This window comes from Terrapene carolina, unplaced genomic scaffold, assembly GCF_002925995.2.
Source record: "Terrapene carolina triunguis isolate 2854851 unplaced genomic scaffold, T_m_triunguis-2.0 Scaffold569, whole genome shotgun sequence".
NCBI lineage: Eukaryota > Metazoa > Chordata > Testudines > Emydidae > Terrapene > Terrapene triunguis.
Genome location: NW_020664920.1, coordinates 829,463 through 856,334, shown reverse-complemented (window position 1 = coordinate 856,334; position 26,872 = coordinate 829,463). Strand labels below are relative to the sequence as shown.

The following is a 26,872-nucleotide window of genomic DNA, read 5'->3' as shown; positions in this document are numbered from 1 at the left end:
GGAATACAATCCTGTCCTGATATTCCTGTCACCTCCAGAGAAAGGAAAGAGCCTAGAAGATGTAAAAGGAAACTTAGGTTGATAGTTTTCTGTCTGGTAAGAACTCACTTATCAATAGACACAGTTGGAAAACCCTTATGTCTGTATAGATGTAGTTGTGAAATCCTCGCTTCTGTTTTGTTTTGTATGTTTGCATGGTTTCTGTCTGGTTCTGTAATTGTTTCTGTCTGCTGTATAATTAATTTTGTTGGGTGTAAACCAATTAAGGTGGTGAAATATAATTGGTTAAATAACCATGTTACAGTATGTTAGGATTGGTTAGTTAAATTTCAGTAAAATGATTGGTTAAGGTATATCTAAGCAGAACTCAAGTTTTACTATATAGTCTGCAGTCAATCAGGAAGTAAGGGGAGGGAATGGGGGTGGGGAAATTGAATCATGTTTTGCTAAGGGGGGAATGGGAACAGGGATGGCTCTGTGGTGTCAGAGCTGGGAATGGGGACACTGAGGAAGGAAACTGGAATCATGCTTGCTGGAAGTTCACCCCAATAAACATCGAATTGTTTGCGCCTTTGGACTTCGGGTATTGTTGCTCTCTGTTCATGCGAGAAGGACCAGGGAAGTGAGATGGTGAAGGAATAAGCCCCCTAACAGACAGTCCCATCTATTTTTTCACGATTTTGTTCACAAACTGTCATCAGATTAGGCCAGTTCTTCATATAGTGCTCAAAACAGTCCACTACTGAGTTCCATTGCACGTCTTGTGGGAGAGTTAGCTTGGTTCCTCCCACTTTTTTCAGAGCAGCTGCTGCAAAGTGGTTGTTACAGAAGTATTTTGCAATTTCAACAACATTAGCCTTTATTTCTGGAACGCTGAAGTCTTTGGCTAGGAGGTGCATCAAATGAGCACTGCAACTGTATTTTGTTAGCTTGGGACTCTAAATTTCTTCTCATCTTGGATACATTTGAAGCATTGTCTGTGACCAAGCTGCATACTAGACATTTGCATTTTTTTTCAGTTTGTTATAGCTTTTACTGCTACTTCTTGTAAGTATTGTGCTGTGTGCGCATTTCCTGATGTATCAATTGTTTCTGTAAGGAAGACATTCCCTTCTTCTGTTGTCACACAAGCACATACAACAGGATCATTGTGGACATTGCTCCACCCATCCATCAAGACTCAGGTTAACAATTTTACCCTCTAGACCGTTTGCACACTGCTCAATTTCTCTTTCATACACTTTATCCAGCAATTTGCCTGCGACATCTGCTCTGTTGGGTGGACTGTATCCTGGTTTTAATGACCGAACCATGTTAATGAAGTGTGGGTTCTCAATCATACGGAAAGGAGAGTTTGTTACATAAACAAACCGGGCAATTTTTTCATCAATTACCTCTTTTTGTAATCTGCTAGTTCTTATCACAAATTCATCTATGGTTGTTTCTGGATGATGTTTTTTTTTTCCTTTTTGCTACAGGTATTATACTGTGGCTATGTGACAGTTTGAGAACTGCAAAACTAAGCAGCTCTGATCATAGAATCATAGAATATCAGGGTTGGAAGGGACCTCAGGAGGTCATCTAGTCCAACCCCCTGCTCAAAGCAGGACCAATCCCCAAATAAATCATCCCAGCCAGGGCTTTGTCAAGCCTGACCTTAAAAACCTCTAAGGATCGAGATTCCACCACCTCCCTAGGTAACCCATTCCAGTGCTTCACCACCCTCCTAGTGAAAAGTTTTTCCTAATATCCAACGTAAACCTCCACCACTACAACTTGAGACCATTACTCCTTGTTCTGTCATCTGGTACCACTGAGAACAGTCTAGATCCATCCTTTTTGGAACCCCCTTTCAGGTAGTTGAAAGCAGCTATCAAATCCCCCCTCATTCTTCTCTTCTGCAGAGTAAACAATCCCAGTTCCCTCAGCCTCTCCTCATAAGTCATGTGCTCCAGCCCCCTAATCATTTTTGTTGCCCTCCGCTGGACTTTTTCCAATTTTTCCACATCTTTCTTGTAGTGTGGGGCCCAAAACTGGACACAGTACTCCAGGTGAGGCCTCACCAATGTCGAATAGAGGGGAATGATCACGTCCCTCGATCTCCTGGCAAAACTTATACAGCCCAAAATGCCGTTAGCCTTCTTGGCAACAAGGGCATACTGTTGACTCATATCCAGCTTCTCGTCCACTGTAACCCCTGGGTCCTTTTCTGCAGAACTGCTACCTAGCCACTCGGTCCCTAGTCTGTAGCAGTGCATGGGATTCTTCCGTCCTAAGTGTAGGACTCTGCACTTGTCCTTGTTGAACCTCATTAGATTTCTTTTGGCCCAATCCTCTAATTTGTCTAGGTCCCTTTGTATCCTATCCCTACCCTCCAGCGTATCTACCGCTCCTCCCAGTTTAGTGTCATCTGCAAACTTGCTGAGAGTGTAGTCCACGCCATCCTCCAGATCATTAATTAAGATATTGAACAAAACCGGCCCCAGGACTGACCCTTGGGGCACTCCTCTTGATACCAGCTGCCAACTAGACATGGAGCCATTGATCACTACCCGTTGAGCCTGACGAACTAGCCAGCTTTCTATCCACCTGATAGTCCATTCATGCAGCCCATAGTTCTTTAACTTGCCGGCAAGAATACTGTGGGATGGTATCTTCCTGATGGTATCTTCTGGACTGAGCACTGAGTCCCATTGGGTAGATAAAAAAACTAACTTAAATAATCTATACAGAAGCCCATGGAACCCCATAAAATTGGGTCCCTAATCCATGAACGATTGGAACTTGTTTACAAAACTTCTCTTAAACATTACATGAATATATTCTCATCCTATAGAATTAGAATTTATAATCCCTATTCCATGATGAGATATCTGAGCTATAATGTATTTTAATTGAAACTATCTTTAGATGGGTTTTTTCCTCAAAAAGCATTTTATCAAAAAAACCCATTTTTTTTTTTAACATTGATTTTTATCCACCCTGGTATTCAGGGGACCCATAAGTTACATGTAAAATGTCACTGTTCAATCAGTATCCCATCCTGTGCCTGAATTTGTGTACTGTCTCTTTAGCAGGGTTATGGCCCTGGAGTGGGGATACTGTCTTTCATGTGCCTGCTTCTTGTTGGCATAATGGAAGCTTTTGTGTTTTTGTAACATCATTTCTGACAACATTGAGCCAGAAGCCTTTAGTGATCACTGTTCCATAGGGTTTCTTCACAGCAAAGTTAATTTGAGTTACCCCCACTCAAGTTCCATCCACACAACTTATTAACTTGAGTGTGGTGGTGCTTTAGATTCAAATCGGTTGGTTTGTCTGTGGGTATAAATTAAAGCTTGAGTTAGTGCCACTTGTCAGCTGCTAATATGACTGCTGTACTGTGGACATAGGCTAGCTCCACTTGAGTACCATTGGTCCTCCAATGCTGTCCCAAAGTTCCCCCTGTAAGGACAGACAGCTTCTTTATGAATTCTTCCCCAATAAATTGCAGAGCAGCTCAGCTTACTGCAGTGCAGAGAACTGTGGGATGTGTCCCCAGATGTCTTAGTGTTACATGAGGGTGAGTGCAACGGCAGTGTGGACACAGCAGCTCAAATGTTATTTCACAGTGTGGCCTCTTGAGCTTGACTAACTTGAGTGTATAACTCAAGTTAACTCTGCAGTGAAGACATACCCACAGTGAAACTGCTATCTCTGCTAATAGAAACTCACCTACAGCAGTATTTTTCTCTTTCACATTTGTGTGGTACTGCAGCCTGTAAAAGGCTTTATAGGTTGAAAGAAAGTTTAAAAAAAAATAGAAGTGTACAGTAATGCAAATACTGTATTGCCTGCAATAACTAAGTAAAGTTGTCTTATTGTCCATATAACTGTCCAGTCCTTTTGGGAATCCTGCTAAGCTCTTGACCTCAATAATGTGTAGTGGCATTGAGATCCACAGGTTGGTTATGCATTGTGTAAAAAGATATTTTCTTTTATCAGTTTTAAATGTAATGTCTTTCAATTTTGTTGGTTGTCCCCCTGCTCTTTTATTGAGAGGGTAAGTAGGAACATTGAATCCAACTTCTCTGGGCCTGTCATTATTTTTTTATCCTGCTATCATATCCCTGCTCTTCTATCACCTCACTAAACTAAACGGTCCAATCTTTTCAATCTCTCGTCATACAGAAGTAGATAGGGTGGCCACCAGAACTGAACATCATATACCCAGTGAGGGAGAGCCTCTGACTTATATCATGCCATTATTGAATGCAGCGTAGTTGTAGCCATGTTGATGCCAGGATATTCAAGAGATAAAGTGGGCTCGAAAGCTTCTCTCTCTCACCAACAGAAGTTGGTCCAGTAAAAGATGTTACCTCACTCACCTTGTCTCTCTAATAGTGCCATTATAACTAGGGCTGTCAAGCGATTAAAACAATTAATCACGATTAATCGCACTGCTAAACAATAATAGAAGGATGGTTTTTACATTTTCAAATATATTAATTTCAATTACAACATAGAATACAAAGTGTATAGTGCTCACTTTATATTTATTTTTGATTACAAATATTTTCACTGTAAAAAAACAAAAGAAATCGTATTTCAATTCACCTAATACAAGTACTGTAGTGCAATCTCTTTATCATGAAAGTTGAACTTACAAATGTTGAATTATGTACAAAAAAAAACCTGCATTCAAAAATAAAACAGTGTAAAATTTTAGAGCCTACAAGTCCACTCAGTCCTACTTCAGCCAATTGCTCAGAAAAACAAGTTTGGTTTCATTTGCAATAGATAATGCTGCCCACTTCTTGTTTACAATGTCATCTGAAAGTGAGAACAGGCGTTCGCATGGCACTGTTGTAACCAGTGTTGCAAGATATTTACATGCCAGATGCGCTAAAGATTCATATGTCCCTTCATGCTTCAACCACCATTCCAGAGGATATGCATCATGCTGATGACGGGTTCTGCTTGATAACGAACCAAAGCAGAGTGAACCGATGCATGTTCATTTTCATCATTTGAGTCAGATGCCACCAGCAGAACGTTGATTTTCTTATTTTGTCGTTCGGGTTCTGTAGTTTCCACATCTGAGTGTCACTCTTTTAAGACTTCTGAAAGCGTGCGTCACACTTCATCCCTCTCAGATTTTGGATGGCACTTCAGATTCTTAAACCTTGGTCAAGTGCTGTAGCTATTTTTAGAAATCTCACATTGGTACTGTGATGCTCTATACCTCGGGGGGACACCCAGCACCCCCATGTTCATCCTTGTAAAATGATTGTGTGGCATCCAATGCAAAGTTTGTCATGTGGGGTGTCTTTGGAAGGCTCATGATGCACTGAGCATTGTTGTTATAGTGATGTTATAGGTTATAATTTCATGTATGTCGTTATGAGGCTGAAAATATATCCCCATGGCTTAAAATAAGCCTAGGCAAAAACCTCTCCAAGACCAGAAAGGTAGTTCGCACCTCCTATCCCAACCACACAGGAACAAAGGGTGATGGCCTAGGCAGCAACAAAAGAATGTTAGACTCTCGAGGGAGTCACACTCCTTCCTTTGATCAGTTTGGAACTGCGATGAGGTAATGCTCACCTGACTCTGAAGGTGGGAGGGGGGAGGGGGCAAAGCCAAGAGGGAAGAAAGGACATGGTAAAAGGGAGAGACATTTGCCAAGCTCTCTCTCTCTCCCCCACCTACATCTACAGACCCCACCACCAAGCGACTGAAGTGCTGATCAAAGGGGAGAGCCTGGCTGAAGAGCAACCATCCAGCCTGTGGTGAGAAGCATCTAAGTTTGTAAGGGCATTGAAAATGTTAAGATCAGCATGGAATGCGTTTTGCTTTTATTTCATTTGACCAAATCTAACTTGTTTTGACTTATCACTTAAAATCTATCTTTTATAGTTAATAAATTTGTTTATTCTACCCAAAGCAGTGCGTTTGGTTTGAAGTGTGTCAGAGGCTCCCCTTGGGATAACAAGCCTGGTACATATCAATTTCTGTTAAATTGACGAAATCATATAAGCTTGCAGCGTCCAGGGGGCATAACTGGACATGCAAGATGGAGGTTCCTAGGGTTGTCTCTGGGACTGGAGATATTGGCTAGTGTCCTTCGGTTGCAAGTAGCTGGGAGCAGCTTACATGCCAGAGCCTGTGCGTGAACAGCCCAGGAGTGGGGGTTCTCACAGCAGAGCAGGGTAAGGCTGGTTCCCAGAGTCAAGGATTGGAGTGACCTAGCAGATCACCGGTCTAGATAACACCAGAGGGGAACATCACAGGTACCTTCTTTGCATTTGTCAAATGTGCAGTGACCGTGTTCGTAAATCAAACAACATGTGCTGGGTCATCATCCAAGACTGCTATAACATGAAATATATGCAGAATGTGGGTAAAACAGAGCAGGGGACATACAATTCTCCCCCAAGGAGTTCAGTCACAAATTTAATTAACACATTATTTTTTTAACGAGCATCATCAGCATGGAAATATGTCCTCTGGAATGGTGGCTGAAGCATGAAGGGGCGTACAAATGTTTAGCATATCTGGCACGTAAATACCTTGCAACGCCGGCTACAAAAGTGCCATGCGAACGCCTGGTCTCACTTTCAGGTGACATTGTAAATAAGAAGCAGGCAACAGTATCTCCCGTAAATGTAAACAAATTTGTTTGTCTTAGCGATTGGCTGAACCAGAAATAGGACTGAGTGGACTTGTAGGCTCTAAACTTTTACGTTGTTTTGTTTTTGAGTGCAGTTATGTAACACAGAAATATCTACATTTGTAAGTTACACTTGCAGGATAGAGATTGCACTACAGTACTTGTATGAGATGAACTGAAAAATACCTTTTTTTTTTTTTTGGTTTATCTTTTTACAGTGCAAATATTTGTAATAAAAAATAATATAAAATGAGCACTGTACACTGTATTCTGTGTTGTAATAGAAATCAATATATTTGAAAATGTAGAAAAACATCCACAAATATTTAATAAATTTCAAGTGGTGTTCTATTGTTTAACTGTGTGATTAATCGTGATTAATTTTTTTGAGTTAATCGCGTGAGTTAACTGCGATTAATTGACAGCCCTAATTATAACTTTTTTTTCACCATCCTATTCCTTAAGCATTCAAATTTTATTTTGTTTTTGTTTTTTTGTTTTTTGACTGGTTCTGCCCACGGTGATCCACAGATCTTTCTCGCTTGTACAGTACATTTAGAAGTCAGTAGTATATGTGAATAGTGAATTATTCCTTCCATTGTGCATATCTTTGCATTTATCAACATTCATTGACATTCGTTTGCCATCGTGCTGCTCATTTACCCAAGGTTTGTTAGGATCCCTCTGAAGTTTCTCCCCATTGCCTCTATCTCTGACCAGTCAACATAATTTGTGTCATCTGCAAATTTTGTCACCTCCCTACTAACCCCTCCTCCAAATAATTAATACATTAAGCAAGCCCCATCCTTGAAAGGGAACTTTGTGGCACCTGCTGTTAACCTTTTGCCATGAAGAAAATTGACAATTTAGCTCTTCTCTTTGTTTTCTGTCTCTTAGCCAGTTTCTAATCCATGATAGAACTTGACCTCTCACCCTGGACCAGAGCTGTTCTGTTATCTGAGTCAATCATATCTTTACTAGGCACTGGATTTGGGGAACCACTGGTGTAGCTTTTCTCAACACTGTGCCATCCATATCTTCAGTGTTGTAATGCTGTGAAGATGTAGATGTCCAGCCCATTTAGAACAGGAGAGCTATACACTCTGGGTTCCCAAGCCTGAAGCACAGAGGGCTATTGAAAAAGGGTTGTGCTGGCTGCTTGATATTGAAATTTAGTTAGGCCTGAGATGTTACTGAGGAGGGAGGTGGAAAATGAGACTTTGGGTGGGACTAATGGTGTGCAGCTGAGATCCTTATTCTCTCTTGGGAATTCATATGGCACCTATCACCTTTGATGTCTTAAGTGCTGTCCCAACTTGGCGAGTTGCTGGGGATCTGATGCAATTGCCATCAAGTGAGAAAGTCCAGGCTGAGTTTAGTCACTCATCTATTGGGAATGAATGGCTTGGGATAATGAAAACTTCATTGTGCCCCAGTGCAAGAGAAGGGATTAGAGCTCCCATTGCATGGGTTGGTCCCTATTCTAATTCCTTTACAAGTTCACCCAGGTTTGAGGCTGGGACAATAACTTTTTCACTGGAGACAGTGCTTCCCCTTCATAAGTGATATGACAGAGATTAATAAGGTGCAGTTTATTATGTGAACTGAAAAACTAACACAAGAAGAAAAATCCTTATGGTACTATCCTGAATTGTTCCTCTTTCTGTTTTGCTAGGATACAGGACCTGGGCACAGACAATAGAAGATCAAGAGACCTCTGGGAAACAAAAAGTATGCATACGTTTCTTTGAAATCTGGCTAAAAACAAGGAACAAAGTTGAGAAATTCTCACTGCAGAGTTCCATCCCCTCCTTTTAACAATGTCCTTAACCTTAAGGGCTATATAAACGGCACATTTTCCGTAGCTTATCTTGGGCCTGGATTGAGCTGGCTCACAGTGGTCACCATACCCCGTTAATTGTAAGATTTTGTTTCAGGGGATTCTTTAGTAGGAGTAGAGAGGTTATTTTACCTCTGTATTTGGTACTGGTGCAACTGCTGCTGGAATACTGTTTCCAGTTCTGGTGTCCATAATTCAAGAAGGATGTTGATAAACTGCAGAGAAGAGCAACAAAGAATAACTAAAGGATTAGAAAACAGACCTTATAGTGATAGGCTCAAAGAGCTCAATCTATTTAGTTTAGCAAAGGGAAGATTTAAGAGGTGACTTGATCCCAGTCTATAAGTACCTACAGGGGGAACAAATATTTAATAATGGGCTCTTCGGTCTAGCAGAGACAGGCATAACATGGCTGGAAGTTGAAGCTAGACAAATTCAGACTGGAAATAAGATGTTCATTTTTAACGGTGAAAGTAATTAACCACTGGAACAACTTACCAAGCGTTGTGGTGAATTCTCCATCACTAACAATTTTAAAATCAAGATTAAACATTTTTTCTAAAATATATGCTCTAAGAATTATTTTGGGGAAGTTCTGTGGTGTGTGTTGAACAGAAGGTCAGACTAGAGCATCGGTTCTCAAACTTAATTGCACCACAACCCTCTTCTGATGACAAAAATTACTACACGACCCCGGGGGGGGGGGGAACAAAGCCTGAGCCCCGCCGCCCTGGGTTGAGGGGCCAAAGGCTGAACCCCACCACCCGGGGCAGAGAAGTCAAAGCCCAACGGCTTCAGCCCTAGGTGGGGGGGTCTGTAACCTGAGCCCTGCCACCCAGGGCTGAAGCCCTTGGGCTTCAGCTTCGTCCCTGGACTCCAGCAAGTCTTAATGCCAGCTCTAGTGACCATTACAATGGGGTCGCAACCCACCTTGTGGTCCCAACCCACAGTTTGAGAACCGCTGGACTAGATGATAATAATGATCCCTTCTGGCCTATGAATTTATTAATCATATGTTGCTCCAGGTGTCACCCAGTGCAATGCCAAGTCTGCAGACAGAAATAAAAGAGCCAAGTGCTGTCTCCTATACCTATGCAAGCATGGAAGGTCCTAAATGCAGGACAATTGCCTCTTCTCCTGCAAGTAATCCCTTCCCCCTCAGACACACACAATTCCCCGGTCTGGCACAACTTATCCCCCACTACTTTCCAGCTTTTGTGCAACGGTGATGAGACTGTGAGCTTCATGGTGGGGGAGCATTAGTGGGATGGCCAGTGCATTCACCACTTGGCAGATTCCCCCACCTCAAGGAAGCACAGATCCTCCAACTGTTATTACAGCTTATGGGCTGTGGTTGCAGCAGAGCATCTCAACAGCTACTCCACACCATGCTGCCAGCTTGGTGGGGGATATTTGTTTTCCTTCAGTTCCTCTTCTATTCTCTGTGCAAATCCCATTTACACGTGCTTTGCAGAAGATAGGGGCCACATTTGGTCTTATGAAAGGTCTGAACATCTTAGACAACCAACAATGATATTGAAAAATATTTAGCTGCTGATCATATTAGTGGAAACAGCCAAGTACTTCAGGGTTGTGGGCAGAATTTGAGAAGAAGAGAGCACACCGCTCCCTTCATCTGACCCCAGGTGGTAGCAGATCATTTATAGGTGACATTATTTAGCGCTAAACCCCAAATCAGAAAGTCTTAATATAGAGTAAAACACAGGATTTGTTATGATGCTGTCTTCTGAGCCACAAGCCATGCCAACTAAAGGAGCAGTTACCAAAGGTGTAAAACATTATTTATTTGTGTATTTGCAGCTCATGCTGTAAAAGCTCTCAAATTGTGGTGTGTTCAGCAAATGTCCACTAGTGGCAAGACTGCGCAACTGTGCAGTCTGCACCTACAGCATGATGACAGACTCTGGCTTGATTTTCTTACAAAGAACTCTCTAGAGGTGTATTCTCTGGTAGTACTGGTGGTGCAATAGCGTCTTGTGGCAGCTGCTGCTTCACTCTCTAACCTGGCATTTACATCTCTTTGGAAGGCTATTATTAAATCAGCTCTGACCTGGAGTGTGGATTTGAATGGCCCCTTTTCATAGATTACAGAAGGGATCATTATGATCATCTAGTCTGACTTCCTGTATAACACAGACCAGAGTACATCTCCAAAATAATTCCTAGACCAGATCTTTCAGAAAAATATCTAATCTTGATTGAAAAATTGTCAGTGATGGAGAATCCAGCATGACCTTTGGTAAGTTGTTCCAATGGAATTGCTCTCACTGTTCAGCTTTTACACCTTATTTTCAGTCTGAATTTGTCTAGCTTCAACATCCTGCTATACCTTTCTCTAATTATTCCACGTGTAGGTACTTAAAGAGTATAGTCAAGTCACCCCTTAACATTTTCTTTTTAAGTTAAGTAGATTGAGTTCCTTGAGTCTATCACTATAAGGCTTATTTTCTAAACCTTTAATCGTTCTCGTGGCTCTTCTCTGAACCCTCTCCAATTGATCAATATCCTTCTTGAATTGTGGACACCAGACCTTGACACAGTATTAGAGCAGTGGTTGCCAAATACAGAGTTAAAATAACATCTTTGCCCCTACTGAAGACTATCTAATTTGTGCATTTCAGGATTGCATTAGCTCTTTTGGCCACAGCACCACACTGGGGACCTCATGTTCACCTGACTATCCACCAGGACCCCCAAATCGTTTTCAGAGTCACTGCTTCTCAGGATAGAGTCCCCCATCCTGTAAGTATGGCCTCCATTCTTTGCTCCTAGATGTATACATTACATTTAGCCATATTAAAATGCATATTGTTTGCTGGCACCCAGTTTACCAAGCGATCCAGATTGCTCTCTGTCAGCGACCTATCCTCTTCCTTATTTATCACTCCTGCAATTTGTGTTATCTGGAAACTTTCAGTGCTAATTTTATGCCTTCTTCCAGGTCATTTATAAAAATGTTAAATAGAATAGGGCCAAGAATAGGTCCCTGTGGTACCCCAGTAGACACCACACCCATTTGATGATGATTTCCTATTTACAATTACATTTTGAGACCTCTCAGCCAGCTTTTAATCCATTAATATGTGCCATGTTAATTTTCTTGTCAGTTTTTTATTCAAAATGTGTTGAGTACCAAGTCAAATACCTTACAGAAATCTATAGTACATCAATACTATTACCTTTATCAACCAAATTTGTAATCTCACTAATATATAGTTTGACAGGATCTGTTTTCCATAAATCCATATTGATAGGAATATATTACCCTCCTTTAATTGTTTATTAATTGAGTCCCATATCAGCCACTCCATTATCTTGCCTGGGATCCATGTCAGACTAGCAGGCCTATAATCACCCAGTCATCTCTCTTAAAAATACTGGAAGAAAGCCAATCTTCTGGAACTTCACTGCTGTTCCAAGACTTATTGAAAATCAACATTAATGATCCGGTAAGCTCCTCAGTTAGCTCTTAAAACTCTTGGATGCAAGTTATCCAGCCCTACTGATTTTAAAATGTCTGACTTCAGTAGCTGCTGTTTAACACCCTCCTGAGATACTAACGGAATAGAAAGTGTTATATAATATATCTGGTGTGTTTTTGTTTTTTTACCCAAATAGAGAGCAGAAACATTTACCGAATACTTCTTCCTTTTCTGCATTATATTTGATGATTCTATCATTTCCAACTAGTAATGCCTTGTTAGAATTCTTTTTTCTGCAATATACTTTAAAAAATCCTTCTTGTTCTTAATTCTGCTGGCCATAGAGTTCTCCTTGTGTCCCTTTGCTTCCCTTATCAATTTTCTACAATTCCTAGTTTCTGATTTATATTCATTGCTATTTATATTCATTCCCCTTTCTTCCATTTGTTTATATATATATATTATATATAGCTGCCTTTACTTCCCTTCTAAACCAAATTAGTTTTTTAACCAATCCAGCCTTCTTCCTCAGTTGTGGCTTTTTGAGCATCTAATAAAGTGTTCTTAAACAATTCCAAATGATCAGTCACATTTTTTTAGTAAATTCTTCCTCCCAGTTGATTTGGCTCATAATTGTTTTCAGCTTTGTGAAGCTGGTCCTTTTAAAGCCCCAAGTATATATATGTATATCATTGGCCTCGACTTTAGTGTGCAAACAGAATATAAATGTGATCAAGTCATGATAACTTGTACTGAAGTTACTGTTAATTTTTAGTTCTGTGATCAGTTCCTCTTTATCTGTCAAGATGAGGTCTCGTATAGACTGCTTTCATGTTGGATGTAATGCTTTCTGAGTTAGGAAATTTACCTGTAATATACCAAGGATGTTTTAATACTGGCATCATGAGACCTCCAGCATACGTTACTCATACTGAAGTATTCCAGGATCACACAGCTGTTTTTTCCTACACCTTATAGGAGCCACTCATCCTGTTCACTAGCGTGATTTGGTGGTCTGTAGCAGACACAGATCGATACCCCCATCTTGTGCTCTATCTGTTAGGACATTGATTCGTAAATATTCAAGATAATTTTCTTCCTGGTTATCAGTGATAGGAAAGAGGTAATGCCATTTTGGACATAGTGCCACTCCCCCTCCACTTTTGCCCACTCGATTTTCCTAAATAGGTTGTAACCTTTGATTTTTAACATTCCAATCATGGGAATCATCCCACCATGTTTCATGAATACCAACCAGATAAAATGTATGTTCATGAATGAGAAATTCCTATTCCTCTTGTTTGTTACCCAGGCTCCTAGCATTGGTGTATAGGCAATTCAATAATCTGTCAATTAATCGCAGTTAACTCACGCGATTAACTAAAAAAAAATTAATCGCGATTAAAAAAAATTAATCGCACTTATAACAATAGAATATCAATTGAAATTTATTAAATATTTTTGGATGTTTTTCTACATTTTCAATATTGATTTCAATTACAACACAGCATACAAAGTGCACGGTGCTCACTTTATATTTGTTATTACAAATATGCACTGTAAAAATGATAAACAACAGATATAGTATTTTTCAATTCACCTCATACAAGTACTGAAGTGCAATCTTTTTATCGTAAAAATGTAACTTACAAATGCAGATTTATTTATTTTTTGGTTACATAACTGCACTCAAAAACAAAACTGTGTAAAACTTTAGAGCCTACAAGTCCACTCAGTCCTACTTCTTATTCTGCTAATTGCTAAGACAAACAAGTTTGTTTACATTGACGGGAGATACTGTTGCCTGCTTCTTATTTACAATGTCACCTAAAAGTGAGACCAGGTGTTTGCATGGCACTTTCGTAGCTGGCATTGCAAGGTATTTACATGCCAGTTATGCTAAACATTCGTATGCCCCTTCATGCTTCGGCCACCATTCCAGAGGACATGCTTCCATGCTGATGATGCTCGTTAAAAAAATAATGCATCAATTAAATTTTGACTGTACTTCTTGGGGGGAGAATTGTGTGTCATCTTCTGTTTTACCCGCATTCTGCATATATTTCATGTTATAGCAGTCTCGGATGATGACCCAGCATATGTTCATTTTAAGAACATTTCACAGCAGATTTGACAAAATGCAAAAAAAGTACCGATGTGAGATTTCTAAAAATAGCTGCAGCACTCGACTTGAGGTTTAAGAATCTGAAGTGCCATCCAAAATCTGAGAGGGACGAAGTGTGGAGCATGCTTTCAGAAGTCTTAAAAGAGTGACACTCCGATGCGGAAACTACAGAACCCGAACCACCAAAAAAGAAAATCGACCTTCTGCTGGTGGCATCTGACTCAAATGATGAAAATGAACATGCATCGGTCCGCTCTGCTTTGGATTGTTATGAAGCAGAACCCATCATCAGCATGGACGCATGTCCTCTGGAATGGTGGTTAAAGCATGAAGGGATATATGAATCTTTAGCACATCTGGCACGTAAATATCTTGCAATGCCAGCTACAACAGTGCCATGCAAATACCTGGTCTCACTTTTAGGTGACATTGTAAACAAGAAGCAGGCAGCATTATCTCCTGCAAATTGTAACCAACCTTATTTGTCTGAGTGATTGGCTGACCAAGAAGTGGGACTGAGTGGACTTGTAGGCTCTAAAGATTTACACTGTTTTGTTTTTGAATGCAGCTTTTTTTTTTTTACATAATTCAACATTTGTAAATTCAGCTTTCATAATAGAGATTAAACTACAGTACTTGTATGAGATGAATTGAAAAATAAAAAATTTTTGTTTACAGTGCAAATATTTGTAATAAAAAATAAATATAAAGTTAGCACTGTGCACTTTGTATTTTGTGTTGTAACTGAAATTAATATATTTGCAAATGTAGTAAACGTAAAAATATTTAAAATAAATGGTATTCTATTGTTGAACAGTGTGATTAATCACGGTTGATTTTTTTTAATCGTGTGACAGCCCTAATTTCTTCTCTTCATGTCCTTTGGTTCCTTAATTAATTTTGTTCTCAACATTTCAGTTGTGTGCTGAGTGCTCATATCCTCCCTCTTTTTACCCCCTCCACTCCCCTGCTCCTTTTGTTATTAGTTTAATGTCCTCCTGACTATTCCAGCCAGCCTGTCTTCCTTCCAAACTATTCAGCCGCTCGCCACGTAGAAGGTAGACCAACGTTCCACAAAACCAAAACCTTCCACCACCTACCTAGCCAGCGGTTCACTTCCAGAATCTTCTGCCTGTGGTCTTCTTTTGTTCGTAGGACAGGAAGGATCTCAGAGAAGATCTCTTGCTCATTCTTCAGCAAGCTTCTGAGTTCCTTGATGTCATCTATCATCTGCAAGATATCCCGTGAAACAGTGTCATTACTGCAGATATGAAGCAACACCAATGGATCCTTTCCTGTTGACTTAAAAAGCCTGTCTAATCTTAGAGTGACAGTCCTACTGTCTGCCTGTTCCTTGCAGAATGTTTGGGTTCTTCTGCGTATTGAATCTTCCTTGGACGGTTGGAGGACTCTGTGATTTTTCTTATAGGTGGGGCTGAGCTGCTGTCCACAGGTGTGTCCCATACATCTCTCCATTCCCTTGGACCAACTGGATCATGAGAGGTGTTGTCCACAGTTTCCATGTTTTGGATGTGGTATCAATTGGAAACTTTTAGCTGTGGAATTCCTTCTAGTCCTGTTCTCTATCTCCAGTCATGTAGACTGTCACTTTGACCTCTTGCCTCCAGTGCTTATGTGCTCCAAGGCCTCCTTTCTGACTTCCTCTCTCTCCAGCTCCTCCGTGGTAAGGTCTTTTCTTTCTTGAATCAGGGATGCTGATACTTCCTGAGCCTAACTACCTGGGATGTCCTCAGCTTCTCTGATTCTCAGTAGCATTTCTACTTGCTCCTCCAGTCCAAGAATCTTCTCCTTCAACACAGCCACCAGCTTGCACTTGATTCACAGGAAGTCCCTTCTGGGTTCAGGTATGAAAGAAAACATGGCACATCCATTGCATTCACCACCACTGTTCATTGCTGGCTATCTTGAAATCACACGTAGAGCTGACACTGGAAGGAAAGCTTCTCACGTTTCCTTTCCAAATGCCCTTTGAAACTCGCTGTTAGCTGTCTCTGTTTATGCCTCTCAAGTTCACCTGACAAGTGACTCTTTTTATAGTCCAAATCTCCTTGCTTAGCTCAGCTTAGCTCCGCCTCTCTCCACCAAGGAGCAATTAACCACTCAGAGACTGCTAACAGCAGAGTTGATCAAAGCTCCAAGGATTAGAGCTGTGTGGCCTTTACCAAGCCACCAGCAAACAAGCCTGTCTCATCTACTTACTCAAGGGCCCACTGCCCAGCTATGCAGCCTGTACACAAAGAGCAAATAAACAGTCAAACAACCAACCCACAGACAGACCAAACACACCACTCACAAAGTCCCACTACCTCCAAACACAGAGTCCCCAGTTACGCCCTCCGGAACTCCACTGTTAGCTGCATCTATTTGTGGCTCTTGGGTTCAACCTTTCAGAAGTGGTGGGCCGAGTCTTCATTTATTCACTCTAATTTAAGGTTTCACGTGCCAGTAATACATTTTAACATTTTTAGAAGGTCTCGTTCTATAAGTCTATAATATATAACTAAACTATTGTTGTATGTAAAGTAAATAAGGTATTAAACATTTTTAAGAAACTTCATTTAAAATAAAATTAAATTAAAATGCAAAGGCCGCCGGAGCGGTGGCCAGGACCTGGGCAGTGTGAGTGCCACTGAAAATCAGCTCGCGTGCTTCGGCACGTGTGCCATAGGTTGCCTACCCCTGACCTAGTACATGACCTTTTTTATACCAAATCTTCTTGCCTAGCCAGCGCAGCTCCGCTCCTCACCACCAGGGAGCTATTGACCACTCAGAAACTGCAAACGGCAGTGCTGATGAAAGCTCCAAGCGACCTTTACCAAGGCACTAACCAACAGACCTCTGTCAGATGCCTACTCAGGCCCATGACCCTGGCTCCTGCCAAGGATGAAAAGTGTTTACTCTTCTGACGATTTTTAACATTCTGTTCTGAAGATTTTGAAGCTGTAATGAATTAGGTGGATCCACTCCTGCTCAGGGTGTTTAAGGGCTCGGCTGACCCCCTCCCCCTCCTTCAAATGCACTTGCGTAGCTCTCCTTAATGTCTGTCAAGTGTATGTAGAACAATAACTTCCTTTTAGATGTGTGAGAGACAGGGTGGGGGAGGTAATATCTTTTATTGGACCAACTTCTGTTGGTGAGAGAGACAAGCTTTCAAGCTACACGGAGCTCTTCCTCAGGTCTGGGAAAGATACTCAGAGTGTCGCAGCTAAATATAAGGTAGCACATATTCCAAGGCACCATTCAAGGTGAAGTGGTCTGTTAACACCCCTGTAGTCGTAGGACAAAATAAGCCATAAATCCAGTGCTTTATTAAGACCATGATTTTTAAGCTAGGTCTACACTAAAGACCTTACAGCAGCACAGCTGTACCAATGCAGATGCCGCTGTAAGATCTCTCATGTAGCCCCTCTATGTCAATGTGAGAGAGCTCTCCCGTCAACATAATTAAACCATCCCCAATGAGCAGCGGTAGCTATGTCGGCAGAAGAGCGTCTCCCACCGACATAGTGCTGTCCACATCGGCGCTTCTGTCTATGTAACTTGTCGGTCAGGGGTGTAGGTTTTTTCACACCTCTAAATGATATAAGTTTTACCGACAAAAGTGCTAGTGTACACAAACATTTTGGCTAGCAAAGTTATGAATTAACAGGCCACTTCACCTTTAATGGTCCTTTAGAATATGTGCTAACTACTTATACTAAACTATCTGTTCAATCTTATACAGTAACTCCTCACTTAACGTTGTAGTTATGTTCCTGAAAAATGATTTAAGTGAAACGATGTTAAGCGAATCCAGTTTCCCCATAAGAATGAATGTAAATGGGGGGGAGAGGGGTTAGGTTCCAGGGAAATTTTTTTTTTGCCATGCAGTACAGTACTATAGTTGGGAGGTGCCCCTGCCTTACGCCACACAGGCACAGCCCACTGGCACTGGAGACAATGAGGCAGGCAAGGAGGCTGAAGGTGCTGTAGGCTAGGAGAAATACACTGTGCAGCGGCAGCTTCCCCTACTCTGCAAGCACCAGGGGCTGGGGGCTCAACCCTCGCCCGCCCACGCCACCCTTTCCCCCAAGCCCCCACCCTTAACCCACCTCTTCTCCCCCCCAACCCCCTTTACTCTGCACCCCACGTCCTCGCTCCTCCCCTGCCCGTGGCAATCAGCTGGCTTGCGATGTTCGGGGGGAGGAGCGAGGACTCAGCGCGCAGGCTCCCCCTCCCTCCCCTGCCTCCTGCCCACAGCAATCAGCTGGCTTGCGGCGTTTGGGAGGCAGGGAGGGGGAGCCTGCGCACCAAGTCCTCGCTCCTTCCTCCTGAACGCAAGCCAGCTGATTGCCGCGGGCAGGGGGATGTGGGGGAAGGTGCTGATCCGTGGGGTCTGCTGGCGGGAGGCACTGTGGGGGGGGGGCGTAGGGGGGCTGCCAGTTGTGGACAAAGCAGGCGGCCAAACGACATTATAGCAAAGCATTGCACAACTTTAAATGGAGCATATTCTGTAATTGAGCAGGGACGTAAGATGGAAACAACATTAAGCGAGAGGACGTTAAGTGGGGAGTTACTGTATTTAGCTGTGACACTCTTATACTCCTGGGGGCATTCTGCACCAAAAAATTAAAAATTCTGTGCACTATATTTTAAAATTTTGCAAAATTCTGCATATTTTATTTGTCAAAATAACTGTCAGTAAGTATGTCTGTAACAATCCAGACACACACACATATATATATATATATTCCTCCAGGAGTAGAGTTAAAGAGACCCCTACAACAACCCAGTTTCTGTTTCTCTGCCCCCTCCCCCACAGAACCCAGCTGTGGGGCACCCTCCAGTCCAGACTCCTGCATCCCCTCTTCTCCAGAGCCCAGCTGCGGACTCCCTCCCCACCACCAGCCACCCCCTCCTCCCTCAAGAGCTCAGGGATCCAGAGGAAGAAACAGCCAGATGCTGAGTCCTGGGCTTGTATGGAGTTTCCTGCAGGATGCTTCCTTCCTTCAGGGCATGTTGAGAACTGTAGCTGCTGAGAACCCTCTAGCTCCCTCCCCCCCCCCCCCCCCCCCCCGACAGTGTCGTCTACAATAACTCCTCACTTAACGTTGTAGTTATGTTCCTGAAAAAGGCAACTTTAACAATGTTAAGCTAATCCAATTTCCCCATAAGAATTAATGTAAATGAGGGGGTTAGGTTCCAGGGAAATTTTTTTCACGAGACAACAGTCTCTCTCTCTCTCTCTCTCTCTCTCTCTCTATATATATATATACACACACACACACACACACAGTTTTAAACAAACAATTTAATACTGGTATGCAGAGATGATGATTGTGAAGCTTGGTTGAAGTGGAGGAGTCAGGGTGGGGTATTTCCAGGGAATGCCTTACTGCTAAATGAACTAGCAATTGGCTGAGCCCTCAAGGGTTAACTCTCACACTCTACTGTACAAGGCAGCAGGAAAGGAGGGAGGGGAGACAGAGTGTGTGTGTGTGTGTGTGTGTGTGTGTGTGTGAGAGTGAGAGAGAGATGCGCATTTCCCCTTTAAGTATGAAGAGTGGGGTCAGAAGTACATTGCCTTGTTAATTAGATCAGCAAGCTGAGATCAGACTGCTGCTGCCTGGAAGCTCCCTCTGTCATGTGTCCCCCCTGCTCTATGGAAGATGGGGTAAGTGGGGTGCAGGGGGGAGGAGCACACCCTGACATTAGCCCCCCACTCCCCCCCCCACACACACACAGCAAGCAGGAGTCTCAGGGAGCAGCTCCAAGGCAGAGGGCAGGAGCAGCACATGGCAGTGGGGGGAGGGACAGCTGCAATTGCTAGCCTGCTGGGCAGCTGCTGGACAGGGAACTTAGGGGAGCGGGGAGCTGATGTGGGGGGCGGGGGAGAGATGTCGGTCCACCTTGGTTCCAACTACCCACCAGCTAGCTCCGCCGGGCTGCTCTTCTTGCAAGGGGTGGACAAAGCAGGCGGCTGCCAAACAACGTTAGAAGGGAGTATTGCACAACTTTAAACGAGTATGTTCCCTAATTGATCAGCAACTTAACAACGAAACAACGTTAACTGGGACGACTTTAAGTGAGGAGTTACTGTATTTGTGAGCTGGGTTCTGCTGGGTCCAGCGGCTCCTAGGGGCAGCCAGCAGCTCTGCAGCCCATTTCTGAGGGGAGAAAAATGAAATTCTGCGTGCACAACATTAATTTCTGAGCAAATTCTGCATTGCACAGTGGAGCAGAATCCCCCCAGGAGTAACTTAGTACCTTTCCCAGACCCGAAGAAGAGCTCTGTGTAGCTCGAAAGTTTGTCTGTCTCACCAACAGAAATTGGTCTACTAAAAGATATTACTCACCCACTTTAACTGTCTCATATCCTGGGACTGATCACAGCACCAACAACACTGTATACAACATTCAGGATGTCTGTCCTGCAGACTGTATTCTGTCTTGCCTCTATTTCCTTGTATTCCCCTGTCTGTCTGTATCCATCTGTTATCTCCTGTCTTATACTTAGATTGTGAGCTTTTTGGGGCAGAGACTGCCTTCTTCTTCTGTGTTTGTACAGTGGGTAGCACACTGGGGTCTGGGTCCATGACTGGGCTCCTAGACACTACATTACTATTAATAAAAAAGAAATTAGGTTTAGTGAACTGTGGGGTGGGCTCGAAGACTGGTTGTGAAGATGAAAGCAGCATGCTCTGCTGTCAGACTAATTGCATCGGCATGTGTGCATGTACCCATCTTGATGTTTGTTTTATATCTAGGATTTTCTTTTTCTAGGTCCGAGGAGTTTGAAACTAGTCTCCTAGGGTCGGACAATAACAATGAGTGCTTCAGTGATTCTTCTTCTACTTCTTCCAAGGGTCGAGTGAGCGGGAGCTCAGAATCTGGGGGCAAGCGGGCTATTCGCAGACCCACTGACTGGCTGGAAATGAGGGGAATAAAAACCAATATTAATAAATCCTCAGAGAAGAAAGGTACTTTAGAGTCCTTAGTACTGGGCAAAGCTGTCTTCTCACTGATTCTTTTAATCAAGATTGAATGTCTTTCTGAAAGATATGCTACAGTTCATCCACAAGTTATAGTCTCAATAGTGTCTTTTCTAGGTTAAGGAAGAATAACTGTCTCCACTGCAGAACTTACTGGTAAAATTCTATGGTCAGTTTTGTGCAGAAGGTCAGGCTAAATGATCTGGCCTTTAAGATCAATGAAACTATGACTACAGGTCTGCTTTATCTGTGGGTGAGAGCTCTGCCAGTGTTTCGGGAGAATGCTTTGCATAGGAATTTTAAAACTAGGCTAGAAAATAGAAATAACACTAGAACATATACAAAAGAGAGCAAGCCAGCAGTGGTCCTGGGGGTTAGAAATGGGCACGAAGTTGTCCTTTCCATTTCTAACATCTATTATTTTCTGATTTAGAATGGGCTAGGACCTTTTGTATTAATGTACTAATGCATCTTGCATGTCATATCCCATGAGGTGAAACCTGTTAGTTAATGATGGGGAAGACCTCTGATATTCAGGTGTCTATACTGGATGAAAACTGGTGCAGTGTGAAAGGAGGCATGAACTTGGCTGAGAAGGTTCTGCATGTGTAGGGATTGGTCCTATGTCAGTTGAAAACCTGTCTTTGAGACACCAGTACACAGCAGGGGGGAAATCACAGTATTGCTAGCCCCAGGCATTCAAATATCATGAAATTTGGCTTAAAAATCATATTTTAAAAAAAGTTTGTTTCTTTGGATTTTCCTTTTGGTTTTTGAGTTCTTACAGTCCACTTGGGTGCAACCATGAGAGTAGAACCTTGTTGGGTATTTTTAACATGAAAGTAGAGATTTTCATGTAATTGGATCACTCCAGGAGCTGGGACTTAAAGACAAACACAAAATATCACAAGAGTCATGCTAAAACAATAAGAGTTGGCAACCCTGATTTTTGAGAGGAAAGATCCCATGTGTGTGGCGCATCAGCATTTGTGTGTCCTATGTGTGGGTTTCTTCCCCCAGTGCGCTAAGTGGGGGAGCCCTGTCTGTGTTCATGGTGTCTCAGTGCCTTACAGCAAGCAGAATGCAAACTAGGCAGTAATGGGTGGTCAGATGAGCCTTCCTGGAATCTCTTCTGTTATGGATGAGGAGCTTCCCCCTGAGAATGGCTGTAGTGGGCAGGTGATTTACATGAGCCAATACTAACTCTGTAGCAGACTCTGCAGCAGTTTCATGACTAATGGGGATCTGACTGGAAATTTTGGGAGCAGCAGCTGAGGGTCAGTTTTAAATGCTGGTTGCCAGTTCCTTGTTCTGGACATGGGCCTCAGGATCCCAAATAAGGGGCTCCTCCCTGCATCTTTTCTCCTGATTTGGCCCCCATTTCCATGCATATTGCAGAGGAGCAAACTCTTCCGGAAGGTGTTTTATACTCCTTCTCTCAAACTTTCCAGTGCATTCTCCATCCTCTTGGTTCTGGCAGTGGGGGGTGTGTGGCTTCTCTCTTTCTGCGTAGAACTGGGGAGCAGTGCGGCACTTCCAGTCCTTTCAAGATCCTGCAAAAAATTCTACCTTCCTGACAAAACAATCACTGGTTCAGTGTTCGCCACTTAACTCACCCCTTTTTCACTTGTTGAGTCTTCCTTTGGCTTCCCTTTGACTAGGATTGTATGCAGTTCGGCAACTATGAAACCCAGGGACAAAGCATCTTGAGTATCCATTACAGAAGGAGTTCATCCAAAACCTAACAACTTTCTGTTTCTGGTCTGTACTAACCACCAAATCAGTTTCAGCTCCAGCTGAGGGTTGGACAGGGTGACCCACTTGTTATTTCTTAGGGTAGACAGGGCCCAGGTCTTCAGCCTTGTTCCTCATAAGTCCCCGAGGTGCATGTGGCTGTTCTGTGTTACTGCTTACGTGGCTGTGAGCAGTTGGTGGTGATACCCTTCAGATCTCTGACTATTCTTTCTGGCTCTCATGTCAGCTGTACTCCTTACCTCCCACTTGCACACAAGTGGTTGCTTCCTGTCTTAAAGGGTAAGCTGGCCCTTTAAGAGGGTTGAGGCTCAGTTGCACCTGTGCCATACTTTTAGTTTGCCTCCCCAGGTGGAGGAAATGAGCGAAGTCATATGACTAAACTAGGCATGGTGGAGAAATAAGGGGAGCTGGTGATTCAGTCATAGAGGGACTGCAGAGAGAACAGCCCTGGGAGTCAGTGCTGTATAAAAGAGTGTGTTGGGGGGGATCTGGGAGGGATGAAAGATTAGGAAGAGGGCAGTGGGTTGGAGGGACAGGCCATTTGACACTCCAGGGGGCAGAAAGCCTAGTTGTTTGTGTTCCCAGGAGTGGGAATGCATTGAAGAGGTGAACGAGTTTCCCCATGCTGCCACCCAGCAAGGAGCTGTAATGACCCCTGAAAACGAGGGGAGGATAGAGAGACTGAACAGAGCCCAGGTGGGGCTAGAGCTCAGCCCAGGAGAAGGGCAGGGTTGGAAGGGAAGATAGACCCTTGGGAAGGAAAGGCTGTGCCCAGCTTAATAGCAGGGCAGAAGACTATTTGGGTTTGTGTTGGTTTGGACTTTGATATGCCAGAAGGGGTGTGGACTTTTTGGGACTTGGCCACAGGGCTAAGTCACCTCAGCAACCAAACCATGTTGAAGACCGAGAGAGCATCACTGGAGATAAGGGGAAACTGAAGCGGCGGATGGAGATCAGCTAGGTGTGATGTTACACTCCCCGAGCCTCAGCAGGACTGACTTGTCTTCATTCTCTGACACCTCACAGGAGAATCACCTTCCAGAGGAAAGAGGAAATCTGAGCGAGAGGATGATGAAGATTATGAAGAATTTTCCAGAAAGAAGCAGAAAGTTCCTGGTAATATGAATAACTTGTAGTTCCTAACCACAGACCTGTGTGTGCTCTCAGCTTCCTAGGTTGTTACCATGTGCTGCTGGAGCCACGGTCCTGCACGTGCTCTTGGCTACCTTTCTGTTGGGATTGTGCCCTACGCAAGCCCTCTGCTGCTGCTGCCCATCTTCTAATCCCCAATGGGGCTGGAGCGGCTCTAAATCTCACTCACCCTTGAAGTTTTAACCAAGCCCCACTGAATGGGAGGTTAAGGTTTTGGACTGGGACCTGGGTTCTATCTCTGGCTTTACCACAGCCTCCCTGAATGGTGTCAGGCAAGTCGCTCAGACCAGATTTTCTGAAGTGGGCACTAATAGCAGGCTCCTTGTTTTCTGGCTGCCCAACTTGATACATAGAGCTTGACTTTCTGAAGTGCTTCAACTCACAGCGTTAGGTCAAGGAGACCCTGTGGATGCATAGCTCCTTTGATAAGCGAGGTCCTGTGTGTCTTGAGTTGAGCACCCAGAGTCTTGCCAGCTTCCTGAAGTAGGGGTCTGAGACCTTGCTCATGGAATTAGTAATACTAGTCAGTGGAAAAGGTGAAGCTAGAACTCATGGTCTCAAGGCTCTCAACCCACTGTAAGTTCCCTTAGGCCAATGGGTATTTTGGTGGGGGAAAGCAACAAGAAGATGTGGAGGAATCCGTATTGTCTCTGTCCTGTCTGTTACTCTAGCTCTGTGCCAATTGTGTTGATCTAATGCAGGAATTGCAGCAGGGCCTAGGAGCCTGAACAGTGCAGATGGAAATTTCAGACAATTAAAAGCATTCACCATTTTTATAGGCCTATTAGAACTCATTGATTTTCCATGTTTTAAAAATGGTGATTTTCCACCATGTTTTGTAACTTGGCCAAATGTGGGTGAATTTTCCCGGGAAAAGCAAAAGGCACCTCTTGGACCCTACTTGCTACTCCAAATCACAGGCTAGAGCTATTCCAAATCGGGGGGGACTGTAACTGAAATTAGGCAGTTCTAGTGGAAAACGTAGGTAATCTTCATTGTAGGCATTTCTACAGCCTTGAATATAATAATACTCCACACGACTTACAAAGTAATTTAATCCCCCGCTTCCAATTTATAATTTGCAAAAGATCAGCAAAGCAAGAATTGTTTGCTGGAAAATCTGCAAATAATTGTAATGAACAAATGCAAGAATTTCACAAATAGCCAAAAGGCGTCAAATACATTATTTGTTACTCAGGACTAGAGGTAGGCTATAGTTTGTAACTTTTTCTATCATGTGCTCACTGATAAGCTATTTCAATAAGTAGTTTTTTATGGTATTGGCTCGGCTGTGCTGTAGCAAAGGCAGAGCTTTTATTATGCTCTCAGCTAGAGCTGTGTTTACAATGAAATGCAGTGCTCTTTTCAGTCTTAATGTACAGCACCGTATTCAGGAAAGTAGTCTCTCTAAAACAGTAACTGAATTTTAAGTACAAGAAATGTCTTAGTCACATCCCTGAATCGAGCAAATAGAATTAAAATATTGGCACATGAAATTGCAAGTCCAGTAGCAATTTTGTACTGGTGACCCCTTTCACATAGCAAGCCTCTGAGTGTGACCCCCCCCCCTTATAAATTAAAAACACTTTTTTATATATTTCACACCATTATAAATGCTGGAGGCAAAGCAGAGTTTGGGGTAGAGGCTGACAGCTTGCGACCCTGCCATGTAATAACCTCGTGACCCCCTCAGGGGTCCCAACCCCCAATTTGAGAACCTCTGATCTATCAAATTGGGGGAAATGACTGGAAAATAGCAAATATAGTATGTATATTTAAGAAAGGTGGGGGGGGAGTTATCTGGGCAACTATAGACCTGTCAGTCTGACATTAGTGGTATGTGTGACGGGTTGAATCACAGAACCCCCTTGGGAGTTGCCACCTGATGTGCCAAGACTACTTCTGCCCCTGCTTTCCTGCCCTGTCAGCTTAGGACTTCAGTGCCCTGCCTGGTTTGAGCCAGACTCGCTAGCCTGCTGCAAACCCAGACCCAGGTCTGAACCACGTCCCCCTAACAGCTGTAGGCTTGACTGAAAGCAGCTACCAGAAGTGTTCTTGTCTTTTAACACTCAGATGCCCAACTCCCGGTGGGGTCTAAACCCAAATAAATCCGTTTTACCCTGTATAAAGCTTATACAGGGTAAACTCATAAATTGTTCGCCCTCTGTAACACTGATAGAGAGAGATGCACAGCTGTTTGTCCCCCCTCTCCCCCCAGGTATTAATACGTACTGTGGGTTAATTAATAAGTAAAAAGTGATTTTATTAAATACAGAAAGTAGGATTTAAGTGATTTCAAGTAGTAATAGACAGAACAAAGTGAATTACCAAGTAAAATAAAATAAAACACACAAATCTAAGTCTAATACAGTAATACAACTGAGTACAGATAAAAACCTCACCAGTAAGCTTCCTTTTACAGACTAGTCTCCTTCTAGTCTGGGTCCAGCAATCACTCTCACCCCCTGTGGTTATTGTCCTTTGTTCCAGTTTCTTTCAGATATCCTTGGGGTGGAGAGGCTCTCTCTTTAGCCAGCTGAAGACCAAATGGAGGGGTCTCCCACAGGCTTAAATAGACTTTCTTTTGTGGGTGGAGACTCCCTCCTCTCTCCTATGCAAAGTCCAGCTCCAAGATGGAGTTCTGGAGTCACCTGGGCAAGTCACGTCCATGCAGTCACAATTTTTACAGGCAGAAGCCATTGCTCACATGGTATCTTGAATGTCTCCAGGAAGACTTCTTATGTGGATTGGAGCATTGTTCCTTAAGTGCTTCTTAACTGGGCACTTAACTTTGTGAATTCCTTTCTAAAGAAGCTGACCGAATGCCTTACAAAGCTTACTTAAAAATCAAGCAAGTATACAGCCAATATTCATAGATTCATAGATTCATAGATTCTAGGACTGGAAGGGACC

General features: G+C 43.0%; 1 protein-coding gene across 1 annotated transcript in view; it reads left to right on the top strand.

Annotated features, from left to right (window-relative positions):
* Window positions 1-26,872, top strand: part of ZNF512 (zinc finger protein 512) — a 57,732-nt gene that overhangs the window by 2,637 nt on the left and 28,223 nt on the right. The window contains exons 2-5 of the mRNA XM_026659089.2: window positions 8,328-8,383; window positions 11,135-11,255; window positions 20,844-21,040; window positions 23,834-23,923. Coding sequence (XP_026514874.1) covers window positions 20,995-21,040; window positions 23,834-23,923 — 136 coding nt within the window. The 5' untranslated portion in view covers window positions 8,328-8,383; window positions 11,135-11,255; window positions 20,844-20,994. The remainder of the gene's footprint in view (window positions 1-8,327; window positions 8,384-11,134; window positions 11,256-20,843; window positions 21,041-23,833; window positions 23,924-26,872) is intronic.